At 38.5% G+C, this 18,565-nt stretch overlaps 1 protein-coding gene across 1 annotated transcript in view; it reads right to left on the bottom strand.

The window, feature by feature from the left end:
* Positions 1-18,565, bottom strand: part of Kcnh8 (potassium voltage-gated channel, subfamily H (eag-related), member 8) — a 376,486-nt gene that overhangs the window by 82,377 nt on the left and 275,544 nt on the right. The window contains exon 9 of the mRNA NM_001031811.2: positions 2,704-2,903. Coding sequence (NP_001026981.2) covers positions 2,704-2,903 — 200 coding nt within the window. The remainder of the gene's footprint in view (positions 1-2,703; positions 2,904-18,565) is intronic.

The raw sequence follows: 18,565 nt of genomic DNA, 5'->3' as shown, positions 1-18,565 counted from the left end.
AGTGGCTACCCTCCCTTCCCCCATTGCTACAGACCTCTGTTCAAATTCCAGTCCCTCTGTACATCATCCCCATTTCTTCCCATACCTGATCATGCCATCTTTTCCCACTCCCCCTCCTCTCTTCCTCCAAAGTCCCTCCCTCCCACTACCTCCTGTGAGTATTTTGTTCCCACTTCTAAGAAGCACTTAAGGATCCATATTTTGGTCTTCCTTCTTCTTGAGTTTCATTGGTCTGTCAATTTTATCTTGAGTATTACAAGCTTTTGAGCTAATATCCACCTATCAGTGAGGGCATACCATGTGTGTTCTATTGTGACTGGGCTACCTCACTCAGGATGATATTATCTAGCTCCATCAATTTGCCTAGAATTTCATGAAGTCATTGTTTTTAATAGCTGAGTGGTACTCCATTGTGTAAATGTACCACATTTTCTGTATCCATTCCTCTACTGAAGGAAATCTGGGCTCTTTCCAGCTTCTGGCTATTATAAATAATGCTGTTATGAACATAGTGGACCATGTGTCCTTGTTATATGTTGGAGCATATGGAGCATACTTTGGATATATGCCCAGGAGTGTTATAGCTTTGTCCTCAGGTAGTACTATGTCCAATTGTCTGAGGAATTGCCAGATTGATTTCCAGAGTGGTTGTTCCAATTTGCAATCCCATCAACAATGGAGGAGTAGTCCTCTTTCCCCACATCCTCACCAGGATCTGCTGTCACCTGAGATTTTGATCCTAGCCATTCTGACTAGTGTGTGGTGGAATCTTAGAGTCATTTTGATTTGCATTCTCCTGATGACTAAGGATGAAGAACATTTCTTTAGGTGCTTCTTAGCCATTCAAGTTCCCTCAGTTGACAATCCTCTATTTAGCTTTCTTCTCCATTTTTAATAGGGTTATTTGGTTCTTTGGAGTCTGACTTCTTGTGATCTTTGTATATAATTGATATTAGCCTTCTATTGGATGTAGGATGAGTAAAGACCCTTTCCCAGTCTGTTGGTTGCTGTTTTGTCCTATTGACAGTATCCTTTGCCTTACAGAAGCTTAGCCATTTCTTGAGGTCCCATTTGTTGATTCTTGATTTTATATCAGAAGCCATTAGTGTTCTGTTCAGGAACTTTCTCCTGTTCCCATGTGTTTGAGACCTTTCCCCATTTTCTCTTCTATTTGTTTTATCTGGTTTTATACAGAGGTACTTGATCCACTTTGACTTGAACTTTATACAAGGAGATAAGAATGGATCAATTGATATGTATTCTTCTACACAATGACTGCCAGTTGAACCTGCACCATTTGTTGAAAATGCTATCTTTTTTTCCACTGGATGTTTTTAGCTTCTTTGTCAAAGATCAAGTGACCATAGTTTTGTGGGTTCATTTCTGGGTCTTCAATTCTATTCCACTGATCTTCCTGCCTGTTTCTATACCAATACCACACAGTTTTTGTCACTATTTCTCTGTAAGACAGCTTGAGGTCAGAGATGGTGATTTCCTCCAGAAGTTCTTTAATTGTTGAGTGTAGTTTTCACTATCCTGGGTTTGTGGTTATTCCAAATGAATTTGAAAAGTGTTCTTTCTTACTCTATGAAGAATTGGGTTAGAATTTTGATGGGGATTGCCTTGAATCTGTAGATTGCTTTCAGCAAGATGGCCATTTTTACATTGGTCCTGCCAATCCATGAGCATGGGAGATTTTTCTATTTTATGAGGTCTTCTTCAATTTCTTTCTTCAAAGACTTGAAGTTCTTGTCATTCAGATTTTTACATTTGCTTGATTAGAGCCACACCAAGGTATTTTATACTATTTCTGACTATTGTGAAGGGTGTAGTTTCCCCAATTTCTTTGAGTAGAAGAAGGCTACTTGTTTGAGTTAATTTTTTTATCCAGTTACTTTGCTGAAGTTGTTTATCAACTGTAGGAGTTCTCTGGTGGAGGTTTTGGGGTCACTTAATTATACTATCATATCATCTGCAAATAGTGTTATTTTGACTTCTTTCTTTCCTATTTCCATACACTGTTTTGCATAATGGTTACTTGGGGCTATTTCTTGAATTCTACAGACATCACTTTGCCTATATTTTGTTTCTTTTTTTTTAAACTATGGATCAATATGACAGACACGTTTACATTGAGTATTCATCCAACATTATAACATTAAATTGTCATAAGGGTGAATCCTTTAAAAAGCACAATGAGAGTGAATTTGGTAGAAAATTGCTATGAAACTGTCATCACAGAGTGACATTGTGAAGACATGTAGTGACACATAAAGAAAGGTGGTTTGCCAACCAGGTAGCATACATGAGCTGGTCCAAGGCCCTGACCTATATACAGCAGAGGAATGCTTGGTCTGGCCTCTGTGGGAGAAGACACGCCTAACACTTGAGAAAGACTTGAGGTCCCACGGAGTGGGAAAGCCTGGTAGCGAAGAGGAAACATCCTCTTGGAGGCAGGAGAAAGAGGAATGGGATGAGGAACTGTGGGAGGGTGCACTGGCAGGAAGGCAATGACTGGACTGAAAATAATAAAACTAATAAAAATAATAATTTTAAAAGTGGGTTGTAGGCCTATGAGGGTTGAAAGACAAAAAGATAACATTGGTAACACTGTACCTGTCTTATGCCTGTATTAGAACATCTAGTTTTTACATGATAAGTGTATACTTTTTTGAAAATATCAACATAAGAGATGCACATTACCTCATTTGAATCTATCCCATTGTTGACTGACCAAGTTGTCTGAAAGTACTCGAGCATCCTCTGCTTGAGTTGCTGGGGCAGGTGGTGCACACGGATGAAGTCTTTTAGGTCCTTGGTTCTAGTGTGGTACAGGCTCCATCTAGAGTACATTCTCTGTATGATGGCAGTCACGTTCCCAAATACTAAGGCATGCATCAGGGCTAGAGAGCACAACAGAACACAGGCTAGTAAGGCAGAGGCTCCTTTCACATAAAAGTCTATTCCATATATAGGTTAGAGTAAAGCATGCTTATTTGGCCATACTAATATGATTCCATTGCTAGGAGCATATGGATACAACCCCTCAGTCATAAGGTAAATCCAGAAGCAGTCATTTTACTCCACACGGCCTTATCAAAGTAAAAATAGCTTTAATAATAATAATAATAATAATAATAATAATAATAATAATAATAATGTATGAAGTAGCCCCTTTGACACACATGCATCTTTTTAGCTGCCCTTCTGGATCTGAAAACCCTTTCCTTTGAACTCTATCAATGTAGGATTATTTTAGTAGTTACACATACTTTAATAGTTATGATTCAATTCTCTCAAGAGTTCTATAGGATAGGCTAAACATTTACAGTTAACAATTATTCTATTATACTATCAGACATTTTTTAAAAACAAACCTAATTATAATAACCAGTGACTATTGTTTGCATTTTAGTCTCACAGAGCAAAATCATCACTTTAAGGACTTGGGACATAGCTCAGTCGCATAGCACTTGCTGAAATTCTTTATGGCCATGAGTTTGATTCCATGAACCAAAAAGTAAGTAAATAAAAATAGTTACAGGATACTAATAAATGATGTGTTTACATTACTATTAATATTAAAACAGATGTTACAGATTTGAGGATTCCCTGAGAAGTGCGAGGCTGGGGTGACAATAAGTTCAATTCTCATGTTCACTTCAGCTTTGCAAGAACATTAATCTTAAAGGAGACACTCAAAGTTTGAGACCAGGACAGACACAAAAGAATGTACTAAAACACAGATGCTTGCTATAGAGTCACTATCAATGTCCTGATTAAACCAGGGATCCTGTTTCAGTGAGGTTTCCCATTTAGTTGGCACTGTTTTGTTTTCATTTGTGTTCTTATGGTAAAACATCTTCTCCAAAAACAATTTAGGCAAGAAACAAATTCACTTAAGCTTGAAATTCCAAGTAATAGTTTATCGTTGTGGGGGAAATCAAGGCAGCTAGTCATATGCCATTCACAGTCAAGAGCGGAAAGTAGTGAATATATACTCAATTATGTCCTTGCTTGATTTCTGCACCCCTCACAGAGTTCAGAACCCCATACTTAGGGAATGCTACAATCCACAGTGGGCTAGATCTTCCCACATTGCTTAAGAAAAATCCCTCCCATACATGTTCACAAGCCAACCAGATTTAGACAATCCTTCTTTGAGAACCTTCCCAGATGATTTTGTATTGTGTCAATTTGACAATGAAAGCTGACCATTAGAGTGCCCAACTTCCATATTTTACTATGACAGTCTAAGCCTAATCTACTGCCAGAGTATTCATATTAGCTCTTCTTTGAGAGTAAGGTAGAATTCTACACTAAAACCATCTGGCCCTTCCACAAAATAGAAACAGAAAGAACACTACCTAATTCATTCTATGAAGCTACTGCTACTCTGATGCCTAAACCACACAAAGACCTAAAAAAGAAGGAAAACTTCAAGCCAATTTTACATATGGATATCAATGCTCAAGAAAATTCTTGCAAACTGAATCAAAGAACACATCAAAACCATCATCGTTCATCACGATCAAGTACGCTTCATACCAAGGATACAAGGATACAAGGATGGGAGGAGGGATGCAGACAACAGAGAAGTCCAGAGGGCCAGAAAAATAAATGGAAATATGCATCCTCTTGGTTTTGGGTGTGTGTGTGCAGTTCTAGAGAGTCCCAGAGACCTAGGAGTTGAGAGACTGTCAGGACACAATAGGGATGATCTTAGCCAAAATGACCAACAATGGAAAAAGGGGAACTCATCATAGTTGTCCCCCAGTAGATAGTGTCCCTCAAGTGGAGGGACAGCAATTACCAAACCACAGTTAAAATTCTGAATTGTGAAAGTCCATCAATGTAATACATTATATAAACAAACTCAAGAAAAAAGTCACATGATCATCTCATTACATGCTGAAAAGCCTTTGACAAAATACAATATCCTTTCATGCTAAAAGACTTGTAGAGATCAGGAATTCATGCTACATACCTAAACATCATGAAAGCAATATATAGCAAGCCAACAGCCAACATCAAATTAAATGAAAAGAAACTAGAAGCAATCCCATTAAAAGCAGGGACAAGACAAGGCTGCCTACTCTCTCCCTGTCTATTTAATATAGTACTTGAAGTTCTAGCTAGAGCAATTAGACAACAAAAGGAGATCAAGGAAAAACAAATTGTAAAAAAAAAAATAAGAGAGAAATTAAAGTATCACTATTTACAGATGATATGATAGTGTACATAAGCAACCCTGAAAATTCCACCAGAGAACTGCTTCAGGTGACAAACAACTTCAGCAAAGTGGAAGGATATAAAATTAAACAAATCAGTAGCCTTCCTTTATACAAATGATAAACATGTCGACAAAGAAATTAGAGAAACAACACCCTTCACAATGGCCACAAATAGCATAAAATATCTTGGTTTAAGCAGTGGCAAGCAAGAGAAAGATGTATATGGCAAGAACTTCAAATCCCTGAAGAAAGAAATCAAAGACATCAGAAGATGCAAAGACCTCCCATGCTCATGGATTGGTAGGATTAACATAGTGAAAGTGGCCATCTTACTAAAAGCAATCTACAGATTCAATGACATCCTGATCAAATTCCAACACAATTTTTCATGGACATGGAAAGAGAAATTCTCAACTTCATATGGAAAACAACAACAACAAAAAAATCCATGATAGCCAAAACAATTCTCAATAAAAAAATATCTGGGGGAATAATCATTCCTGACCTCAATCTGTACTACAAAGCAATATCGATAAAGATGACAAGGTACAGAGACAGACAGGTCTATCACTGCAATAGAATGGAAGACCCAGAAATAAACTCATCCTCCTATGGACACTTGTTCCTTAACAAAGAAACCAAAAACATATAGTGGAAAAAGAAAGTGTCTTCAATAAATGGTGCTCTTAACTAGTAGGGTTCTGTTTGTAGAAGAATGAAAATAGATCTATATTTATCTCCTTGCAGAAAGCTTAACTCCAAGTGGATCAAGGACCTCAACATAAAACCCAATGCACTGAATATAAATAATAGAAGAGAAAGTGGGAAAGAGTACAGGGGAAAATTTCCTGAACAGAACACAAATGGCTCAGGCGCTAAGATCAAGAATTGACAAATGGATACTCATGAAACTGAAAAGCTTCCATAAGGAAAAAGACACCATAATAGGATAAATCAGCAGCCTACAGATTGGGAAACAAAACAAAACAAAACAAAACAAAACAAAACAAAAACAAACACAACCAAAAAAGAAAACAAAAAACAAAACCCAACTTCACTAACCCTACATACAATAGAGGGCTAATATCCAAAATAGATAAAGAACTTAAGAAGTTAATTTCCAGAAAAAAATCAAATAACCTAATTAAAATATGTGGTACAGAGTCAAACAGAGAAATCATATCAGAGGAATTGAGAATGTAGGAGAAGCACTTAAAGAAAGGTTCAAAGTCCTTAGTCATCAGGGAAATGCAAATCCAAATGACACTGAGATTCTACCTTCCACAATCAGAATGGTAAAAAGCCACAAGTGACACCTCATGCTGGTGAGGGTGTGGAGAAAGAGGGACACTTCTCCATTTCTGGTGGGATTGCAAACTGGTACAACCACTCTGGAAATCAATCTGGGGGTTCCTCAGAAAATTGAAAGTATTTCTAGCTCTACCACTCCTGGGCATATACCCAAGAGATTCTCCATCATCCCACAAGGATACTTGTTCCACTATGTTCATAGAAGCCTTAATTTTAAGTCCCAGAATCTGGAAACAATCCAGATGTCCCTCAACTGAAGAATGAATACAGAAAATGTAGTTCATTTACACAGTGGAATACTATTCAGCTATTAAAAATGAGGACATCGTGAATTTTTCAGGCAAATAAATGGAGCTAGAAAATATCATCCTGAGTGTGGCAACTCACACCCTAAAGGACATGTATAGTAGGTATTTACTGATAAGTGATATTAGTGTACTCACTGATATTAGTCGAAAAGTACAGAATACCTAGGATACAACCTACAGAAGTTTAATAAGCAGGAAGGCCCAAGTGGGGATGCTTCAGTCCCACTGAGAAGGGGGAACAAAATAATCACAGGAAGCAGAGGGAGGGAGAGACCTTGGTGGGCGATGTGGAGGAGGGGAAAGGGAAAGCAGGATCAAGTGTGGGAGGAGGGATGCAGACAACAGAGAAGTCCAGAGGGCCAGAAAAATAAATGGAAATATGCATCCTCTTGGTTTTGGGTGTGTGTGTGCAGTTCTAGAGAGTCCCAGAGACCTAGGAGTTGAGAGACTGTCAGGACACAATAGGGATGATCTTAGCCAAAATGACCAACAATGGAAAAAGGGGAACTCATCATAGTTGTCCCCCAGTAGATAGTGTCCCTCAAGTGGAGGGACAGCAATTACCAAACCACAGTTAAAATTCTGAATTGTTCTTGTCTAAAATAATTGTAGGGACACAAATGGAGAAGAGGTTGAAGGAAAGGCAATCCAGTGACTGGCCCAATTTAGAATCTATCTAATGGGTGGGCATCAAGGCCTCATACTATTACTGATGCTATGTTGTGCTTACACACAGTAGTCTAGCATGGCTGTCCTCTGAGAGTCCCTACCAGTAACTGACTAAGACAAACCATTGAACTAAAGTCTTCGACCACTATGGTTGAATTAGGGGACAGATTGAAGAAGCAGAAGGGGAGGACAACTCCATAGGAAGACCAGCAGTCTCAACTAACCAGGACCCCTGGGAATTCCCAGAGACTGAGCCACCAACCAGGAGCATACATGGGCCAGTATGAGGCCCAGCATATATATGGTAGAGGACTGCCTGGTTTGGCTCCAGTAGGAGAAAATAAGCCTATTTCTCAAGAGACTTGAGGCCCCAGAGAAGAGGAATGCTTGGGGTGGAAGGAGCACCCTCTAGGAAGCAAGAGGAAGGAGAAATGGGATGAAGAACTGTGAAAAGGAGGACCAGGTGTGAGGCAATGACTGGAATGTTAAAAAACAAAACGAAAACCAACCAACAAAGAAACAACAACCAAACAAAACAACAACAAGAAAACAGCAACAAAAACTACAATAGTGTTTGACAAAGATGCAAGTATTTATTCTTCACAACTACAGGGTCAATGGGAGAGAGATGAGGTTGTTTCTGAGAATCAGACATAGAGCCCTGGGCTTGCTTACCAAGAGATTTCTATTTTCAAGGTAGAAATGACACTGCAGGATTTTGTATTTCTTAGTGGTTACCAGAATGGAGTGAGAATGGCTCATGTACATACCAAGAGATAACCCAAGAAGACTTGGCTTTACTTAGGGCTATAAAAACTAAAGATGGAAGAGAGCCTAGACATCTCATGCGCATGGGCAGATCCATTTACAGTGACCTCAGATTTGAACCCTGGTCCCTACCCTGGAATAGGACAATAGGATAAGAAGCTCATGGATTCTGTAAAATCTCCATTTCAGAATATTTTATTTCCTAAAAGGGAACTAAGCCATTAATAGCTTGTCTGGGAGGATCTAACAAAATGTCCTGGTACCAAAATATCACTGTGGGAGGAACAGCAGTAGAAGTTCCTTAGCACCAAACTACATACAGTACAAACATAAACACATGAACAAACCTATCTTGAATATTTCAGGACAGCACCAGATCTATTTATTTATTTATTTATTTATTTATTTATTTATTTATTGCCCCATAGTCACCAGAAGTTGACGAATGCCAATGTATACATTTCATTTTAACCTAACATTAAAATTAAAATTCCATAGCAAGTCATATATGATAGTTTTTCTGTAGACTAATGGCTCCCATGACTATAAAATCACATTTTAAAGAATAATATCTTATTTATAAAAGTTACTTAGAGTTAAATTTGGAACCCATCTCCAGGAGGTAATATAAGACTGCACAGACAATAGAGGCTTCAGAGTCAGACAAATCTAGGTTTGAATCCTTGCTTTCCTCTTTCTCATTGTGAGAACTTACCAAGCTAAATTTCTTTATATGGCCACATTTACCTTAATATGCTAAGTAGGCAGGCTATCATCTTACGTGTAGTGCTATTCCAAGCTATAATTCTGTACCGAGTATCCTGATCTGTGTGGAAGCATCTAGTATATGTATGAAGCAGTAGTAGTTAAGTTTTCCCTTGAAAATGCAAAGTATTACAAATGTCACTGCACTCAGAGAGTAAGACTCTGGGCAAAGGCTTTAAGGCTTTTCTGCTGGATCTTCAAGAGTTACATCACTCTTGGTAGAAATTACTTCTGGATGTAAGAATTCAAGAAATATTCAACTGGTGCTGGCCACATGCAATCACACACAAGAGGACAAAAGCAGTGCGCTTCCATGTCCAAAAATATTTAAAGAAAAATTGAATATTTCTTAAGGGTACTTTATTCTATGTTATTTTTCAAGTCCAACAGCTCAGAGGCCTAAATATTTTCCTTGGAGGAAAACACACCACACACACACACACACACACACAAACAAAGAAAAAAACCAAAAACCTTGTACTGAAGGAAAGAACTGATTATGCTCCAAGTTAAAGAAATGAGACACTCATCTTAGGTTCTGCTAAGCTTATGGGCGAGGCTTGGAAGCTCTGCTGTCTTTAACTGTGTATCATAGTCTTCTTTCAGAGAATCAATTGAGTGCAGAGAATAAGCCTATTTCACTTACTTTAACACTGCTTTTCTTAATTATGTGTATGATTTTAACTTTGCTCTGCTCAATTATAATGTGTAAAGCACTTAAACTGAGAGAAGTAATGTGTTCAGACCATTTAGCATCCTAATTGTACATGATCAATAAAATAAATTACTGGATTAATTGTAGCATTCATAAGTGTTGTTGGAAGGAACTCATCTGTCTGAGTCACCACAATTTCAAAGTCTTATTTCTCTAAATTAATAAGTTAGAATAAAATCCTATCTCTCATATTATGATGACCTTTTCCCATTGATGCTTATTCTGTGTATATGTACATATACACTTATGTATACACAAATGCATTTTATATATATATATATATATATATATATATATATATATATATATATATATATATATATATATACACATACACATACATACACATATCCTTGAGTACTAGATCTGTTGAGTATGTTGAGGGTTCTTTTTCTTTGTGTGGGAGTTTTGCATAAAATGTCTTTTGTCAAATCTTACAAAAGGAACTTTCCAATAATGATCTCAGGAAAAGGGAAACACATCTCAGATGAAAAGAAAACCAACTGCCTTTGCTCTCTTCTCCATTCCCTTCCATGATGCTAGGTCCTTCCCTGAACATGTGCACCCTTGCTTTTCCATGCATAATATTATGGCTGGATGGTGGCTGTAACATCTATTGTGCTGAGGTTGTAGAGTCTGTATAGGAGCTCCTCTATTTTAATAGCAAAGAAGACAAAGACCAGAGCTCAACTTTTGAATAACCTTGTCTTTTCCCCCACCTCCTAATTGACCTGGAATTTTCCATTTTCCATTAACTTGTATACTGTTGTAGATGTCAGAATTAGAAGGATGTATTATGTCCATTAATTTACTTATTTATTCATTTTCCATCTCGATCACTCCTCTTCCTAGTCTCCTCCTCACATGACCCTTCCTTCCATTCATTCCTCTCCTTCATCTCGGAGAAGGGTGAGGTTCTCCTGAGTAGCACCCAACTGCAGGACTAGGTACATTCTCTCCAACTGAGGCCAGACACGACAGTCCAGTTAGGGAGATAGGATCCACAGGCAGCCAACAGAGTCAGGGTAAGCCCCTGCCACAGTTGGGGGCCCTTCATAAAGACCAAGAGGCCCATATATATGCAGCAGGAAAGAATTTCTTAAAGGATGAATTCAGATGTCGCAAATGTGTCTTAAGAATGGGCTGAATTTAGAGGGTTACATCTAGGTTCAATTTGGATTGGGAGCCCCAAAGGAAGTGTGAAAATCATGTTCCATTGGAACTAGACTTGCCTCAATGATGAGCCATCTGCACCAGGAAACATTATCTGACCATCAAGGTCCATCAGCTGAAGCAAACTTATCAGATGACTTCAGGCAGTTAGTACTTAGTTTTAAAGAAAGACATTCAAAGATAGGAAAAATTATCTCTCTATTATTTAGTGTCAATAATGATATATGTAGCTTTATTAACTATTTTAGAAAATACATCTCCAGAAAAACTCCATTTTGGTCAGTATGAATTTTGTGTATCTATCAGGGTCTGTTTTTAAAGTGTGTATTACAATAGAAAGCCAGTTTTAGGGAATCAGGCGTGTGATGTAGTAGAACACCCATATCTATCACTAAGCTGTGTACTTGAAAGGCCACATTTGTTCTTTGTCATCTTTGTCTCCCAGCCATCTAGCATGCTTGGCACCATTCCCATGCAGTATAAATATTTATCTGAGCTAAATGAGGCAGTTGCAATCCTGTAGTATCTTTTTATAGTTTTATAACTTTACACAAGAAGCTAAAAAATTTGTGTTCACTGGCTCAGAAAATTCATGCCCACTTCCCTTGGAAATGGAAGGCATTCAAAAAGGCTTTTGTTAAGTCTTTGTGGTTATCTTCTACATGTTGGACAATGTGACTTTCTCCAATGACTTGAATCAACTCTGCTAACACAAATTAAAAACAATCTAATTAAGAAATAGAAATTTGACTCATTTTCCTTCTCATTCTCACTTGATACCTACACTATTTTTAGCTTGCCTGCCTTAAGTTTACAAGGTAAAATTAAAATAATACAGAGAGAGAGAGAGAGAGAGAGAGAGAGAGAGAGAGAGAGAGAGAGAGAGAGAGAGAGGGAGAGAGAGAGAAAGAGAGAGAGAGAGAATGTTGAATATATAACTCAATGAGATTTCCCAAAATGATCACAAATATGGCATGGCCTTTCATATCAATAATCCAGATATTAGTGGTATCCTGGAAGGCTTCTGGTCTTCAGAGCCACCAACCACCCTTCTCACCAAAGGTGGCTACAAATCACACACATTGCAACCAATAATCTGGTCTACTTTTGAATTTTCTCTACACAGAATCATACAGGGTGTACTCATTTGTGAGCTTAGAATTCTCATCAGCTCAGCATTGAGTTTATGATTCATTTATACATTTGCAGGACATAGTTCATCTTTATCCTGGTATAGTTCTCACATAGTGAGATAACTTTCAAAAATTACTTGTTTATTCTGCTAATGGCATTTTTCTATCAGCCTGTTACTGACTGCTGGATATTCTGAAAGTAACTCTCTCTCTCTCTCTCTCTCTCTCTCTCTCTCTCTCTCTCTCTCTCTCTCTCTCTCTCTCTCTCTCTCTCTCTCTGTCTCCTCCTCTCCCTCCATAACTCTTTCCCTCCTCTCGTTCTGTTCCTCCACAGAATCTTGGCACCATGGTATTCTTATTCATTGGCACAAAGAAATGGAAGGAATGACAATGCATTAAACCCCAAGAAACCAAGATGCAAGGTATACACATACACACACATAAACATGCACATACATCTACACAATGCATTCCCAGTCACAAATACATATACTCACACTTCTACTGGCTATATACAAGGAGGGAAATCACTGGATCACTGAGTACAGGTGTATGTATGTTTGATGGATATTGATAACATTATTGCTTATACTGGATAGAAATGCCCTTAACAGGACAGAGAGGCCAAAGCATAGATTATCTCAAAGATCAGAGGACTCCCGTGTTTTCAAGCATGCAGTTACCCAGAGTACAACATGGTGTCTGCTTCTGGTTTTAGTTTATATCTACATGAATGGCACTGAGCAGTGGTTTTGTATGCCTATTGTATATTCAAATATTGAAAAATCTTTTCTTGAAGGAGTTTTTAAAATGTGCTTTAGAGGGTTCTCAGTTTTCCCCTACCTTTTAAAAACATACCAGAAAGCACCCTTTTGCATAATAAATGTTTGCAAATACCTTAATTCTTGCAGTTTACTGTTCAAGCTCTTGGCAATGTCTTCTGATAAGGACATACATACACTGCAGTTCAATTTACAGTTATTTGTACAGATAATGAATTATCCATGTCACATGTTAGAAACATGCAGAATTCAGGTTTGTGAGAATGTGCTCTCATGCTTACTTACTAGTTACTCCTCCACGTTTATCTCAAAATCCCATTTTGAATTAATTTTTCATGTTGCTTAGTAGGAGGGCCAGGTTTGAACAAGTAGCTCTACACATTGGACCCAACAACAATTGCCTTTAATTTTCTTTATTCACACAGAGGTCTACCTGCTGACATAAAAGATGATGCAGGAGGATACTCTCACCACCTATCACTCTTCGGGTGGACTATAGATATCTAGAGGTCTGTTTGCTGCCAGGCTGCATAACATGGGTAGAGGAGGTCACCCAGAGGCCAGCCTGCAGTGGGAGCTACTATAGTATTCAAGTATGTGGTAGACAGATGGAAGAGAAAGCAAACACGAACAGTTTGAGCATTATGAAGAGAAATGGAACTGGAAACACAAGGGTGGAGAGGAGTAACCTATTGTGAGTAGCCATCCCTGCCACCTGAGGCCATATCTGAGTCTGTGGTCATAGAACACCAAGAGTTGTTGTCCATGGCCTGTATTGTCACTAAATAATTTAGATGGGGGCATCACTGATCTGCACAGCCACCTGCGATCATATGGATGTCCAAGGGCTGTGCAAATAGGCCCCCACCCCTCACTGGTTGAAGCATTCTCAAAAGCTGACCCCATCTCTTACTGTCAGGAAAAGTGAACCTTGCACTTCACCTCATGGGCAGGGCTGGCCCTGGTGGAGTGGGCACAGGAGAACGGGCCTGAGGGCACATTACAGCCTGTACAATGAGATGTTTTCTATACTTTGCTTTGCTTGTTTGTCTACTTTTTCTTTTCTTTTTAGGATGAAGCTTTCAAGGACAAAGGGTAGATAGCTATGAATGGGATTGGGGTGCATGATATGAAACACACAAAAAAAACAATAAAAATTTAAAAAGCAAAACATTATATGTTCACTTATTTATTTGGGGTATGTGTGTATATGCACAAGCGTGTTTATGAGTTTGTATGTAGTAGTTTGTATATATGGGTATGGATGTGCATATGAATGTACCATGGGACACAAGTAAATGTCACAGGACAACTTGGAGGAACCAGTTCTCTCCATCCTCCCTGTTGGTTCCAAGGATTGAACTCCAGTTGTCGGCCTTGGCGGCAAGCATCTGCTTCTGGTTACCAGTAACATTTATTGACACTGAGCCATCCTTGAATTGTAGTCTAGAGTCAATCATATCAAATCTGAACTGGTCATGTAGATTTCTGCGATTTTCTAGACCCCTTCCCATGCTGTCCGCTTTCTGATCTGCTCTTCAGCCAACATCATATTTTCTCAATGACTGTAGCATCACAAGACACATTGTACTTTGAATGCAGGTCCTCTAATTTTGTGTCTACCCATGCTTGACTTTGGCTACTTTCAGTTCTGATTCGCATTGCTTTTTATAAACAACTGCCTATTCTCAAGCACAAACACACAGAGCTGCTTTGACTTCTGCTACACAGATCACATACACACACTGGGTAAAACTGGTATCATTACAACATCGAGTTTACCACTTTCTGTACACTCCAACAACTTTAAACCATTTGTAAAATTTCTCACTAGTGCTTTGTAATTTTCTGTGTAGTTTTACAGAATTCTAGTTAAAACTTTTCCTACATATTTGAAGTTTCTGTATTATTTTGCATTTCACCTTGTGATTATATGCTACTAATAGATGCACATATGTTTGATCTTTATACACTGGCTGTACTGTTAACTTATGAACTCTAATAGCTATCTGAACCCTTTGAATTACTTTTTAAATGGATGCTTTCAAGGTTCTTGTAGGCTTTTCTTGGTATGAAATTTTGAATAATTTGGCTTAAAGTTTTTTTTACTTTTCAGCTTAAAGTATTCGTCCTCTATGTGCATTATGTCTACACGCGATAATTATAGATACTTATATTGACTATATGTGTAAATCCCAAGTGGGATTTTTTTTTAGATTTATTTATTTTTATTTTATATGTGTGAGCATTTTGTTCTCCTTCATGTCTGTGAGGCATATACATGTCTGGTGCTCACAGAGGTCAGAAGAGGGCCTTGGGTCCCCTGGAACTGGAGTTACAGACAGCTGTGAAGCCACATGCGCACGCTAGGAATCAAACCCAGTCCCTTTACAAAAACAGAAGCTTTTCTTAATGGAGGAGCCATCTCTCCAGTCCCTTAAAATGTAATTTTATTCATGTGCAAATTATAAAATATGTGAAACTTCCGAAGAGGTTTTGGAGCAAGTAGTTTTGAGTCTCTTTTCTAGGCCGGTTCACCTTCCCTCAGCAGTGAAATGTCTCTGTCTTAGGTAATTATCTGGAGTTTTCTGCTTCCCCTTTCCTTTAACATTGCTACTGCCTGTTTGTTAGTAACTATCTCTACCATTACCAGCTTCCACAGCTTTGTGTGGGATTAGGGATCCCTAAGAAGATACCCTAGGTTTAAGTGCACAGGATAACAAACTTTAGATTTTAATTTGTACCTCTTTTCCTGTTCAAAATAAATCACTTGTGTATATTTATAAAACTTAAGTAAATAAAATTAAATCCTAGAATATAATACTATGGAAATTTACAAAATATTGTCAGGCCTTAGTGAGTCTTAGCATTTAAACTCACCAGTCTTTTATGGCCTTTAGTCAAATGGGATATTAATAATCTCTCTTTCATAGTGCTATGAGAATTACATGAATAAAACTGCTTTATATTATAAGTTTTTATAATCAGTTCTCAATGATGTGCAAGTAATTTGTTAATTAGCAGATACTAAAATTAACACATCATTTCTTTTAGCTCAGGGTAAATCTCACAATAATACAAAGTTATTCCCCCAAATCCAAATGGAAAGCTTTAAGAAATGCAAGCCGCTTCGGTCATTTAGCATGAGAGCAAAGTTGCAGCTGTTTCCACCAGCGGTTGGGTCACCTCAAGTCCTGATGCCAGTTACACATTGCTTTTACAACAGGGAATTTGTTCAAAATATATTAAGCAAAGAATTAACAAAGTGGCATTATTAAATTGTATCTCATATATTTTGGGTTCGTGACCAATAAGATGGCCCATGTTCATCAAGGAGCAGGGATTAGATGAAGCTTTGACACTTTCTGGTCAGGGGTTACTTATTATGTAGGTGGATCAACAGAGTATGCCTAGTTGTCTAGGAGCTTTCTCAAATGGCCAAATGGGCATGCTTTTGCATTGAACATCTCACAACATTTCCACCAGGAGACAAAGAAACAAAGAAGCATGGGCCACATTAAATAAGTATAGATGTGCTTACTTGCAAAGTGCTTGTCATTTTGTTAGGCAGAAAAATGGGCCATTGAGGAGCTTGGGAATTACGTAAGTCATAACACTGGGTGGGAAGCAGCTCCTGTGTGTTCTGGCAAATTGTAGCTTTTTAGAAATGAGAATTCCTGTTCTCTGCTGTCTAGGCTGTTAGCACTTGGCATCTACCAAGAGCCTGTGAAATTGCTGTCATCCCAGCATGTTGCTTCTGCATCTCTTTCCAAGGAGGACAGCAGAGGCTGGCTCGTCTCCCTTGCTGCTTCTCTGCTTCCTCACTTGACTTGGAGCTAGGCCCTCCTTCCCTGATACTGTCCAAACTCTAACTTGTGTTAGACTCTGGTTTTATTGTGTGGATGAAGGCCTCTGTGTGAGCCACATGCTGTCTACATCCTGTCTTCCACCACTCTAACCGACATATGGGATTGAGGGCAGTAAAGCAATATAACAAAGCAGGATTTGGGGAAATACAATGCTAAACTAACTCAGTCAGGAATGCTTACTTCATCCAGAGGGATGTGCAAATCTGTACCTGCTCCTTAGAGGCAGTATGCTGTTCTGTAAAGCTTACTTCTATGTTTTCAAAAGGAGAAATATTTAAGTGGGTTCAAACTTTGCCCCCTTATTGGTTATGTGGCTTGTAAAGTTACTTTAATTCCCAGTGCTTAAGATAAATCATTTGAAAGGTGTCAGCAAGAGTAGCCAGTTCTGGAGAATCAGATTGTGCCAAGTATTCCAGCAGGTCAAGTTATAGGGAGCTGGTGTCATTGGCAGCAGAGGGATGATGCAGTAAAGCTTAAGTGTAGAGGTCCCTGAGGGTTTTTAAAGGAGGTATTTCCCCTTCTGGGTTTGAGATACTAGATAGCTGTAGCTGTGACTTGATGGGATGGTAGCATTCTCAGAAAGCTGAAGTCTATTAGGCGTTTCTGGAGACTGAAAGGTGCAAGCTACCACTAATATTGAGGGGAGGCTGTCTCTGAAGGAAAGCCTGCATGTCAGAAGTAAGCCCCTCTTCCTGCCTTGTAGACGCTCACTGGTGCCCCCTACCAGCAGAAGTAAGGGACGTCAGCTGCCAAAATAGAAAAGTTTGTGGAGTCAAAACTCTGACTTTTTCTTTTTAAATATTTTATGTATTTACATTCCAGTCATTGTTCCTTTCTCCCACAGTTCTACAACCCATTTTTCCTCCCCTTTGTCTCCAAGAGGGTGCTTCCTACTACCAGCCCCCCCCTTCCCTGGGGCCTCCAATTTCTCCAAGTTTAAACACATCTTTTCCCACTGAGGTCAGACCAGGCAGACCTCTGCTATATATGTGCCAGCAGCCTTGGACAAAACCCAGAAATTTTTTCCCCCCATGGAAAAGAAGTCTTTATTGTTTATTTCTCCTAAATTTTCATTTTTATTTTGATTATTGCAGATATGATTAACTACTTTCATTTTATTTAGCACAAATCAATCATCTTAGTGTAGCTTTAGGTGTTAGACTGTATTAGACAATTCTTCCACATTCCGAATTATTTTTAAAATATTGTGACAGGAGAGTAAGACACAGAGCAAGAGACATCAAGATTAATGTATGGAAGAAGTTAGGCCCGGCAAGATGGCCCAGTAAATAGAGGTTCTTGTTGCCAAGGATGAAGACCTGAGCTCAGTCTCCCAGACAAACATCTTAGAAGGACACAACAAACTCCTTCAGGTTGTCCTCTGACCACCATACATATGTCACACAAATACACACACAAATGTAATTAAAACCCAGACTTTTAAAGATTATCAGAAAGTGATTCTGGGGCTGAAGGCAAATGGTGCAATAACATATTGGTTAAAAGGAATAATGCCGGCCCCACTGACCTGTCTCAAGAATTACCCCAGTATTCACCAAAACATTTAGTACAGATGATGGAACATTTAAAACTATGAAAAATGCAAATTACTTATTCCTTTGAAGTTTAATTATTTTTTTAACCAAGGATACACTAAGCATCCAAAGTTCATTACATTAGTATGAGTAAAATTTGGTAACACTAACTTTGTTTGAAGTTTCTAGTGTCCGACTATAATTCAAACTCAGGGAATTCCCAAGAGATAAATGGTACTTTTAAAAACCAGCATTTGCCCTCCCCAAATTAGCCTTTCATCTGCCCAGAAGATGGACTCATCA

This window comes from Mus musculus, chromosome 17 (genome assembly GCF_000001635.26).
Source record: "Mus musculus strain C57BL/6J chromosome 17, GRCm38.p6 C57BL/6J".
NCBI lineage: Eukaryota > Metazoa > Chordata > Mammalia > Rodentia > Muridae > Mus > Mus musculus.
Note: the sequence above shows the minus strand (reverse complement) of the source record. Positions and strands in the feature narration are given on the sequence as shown.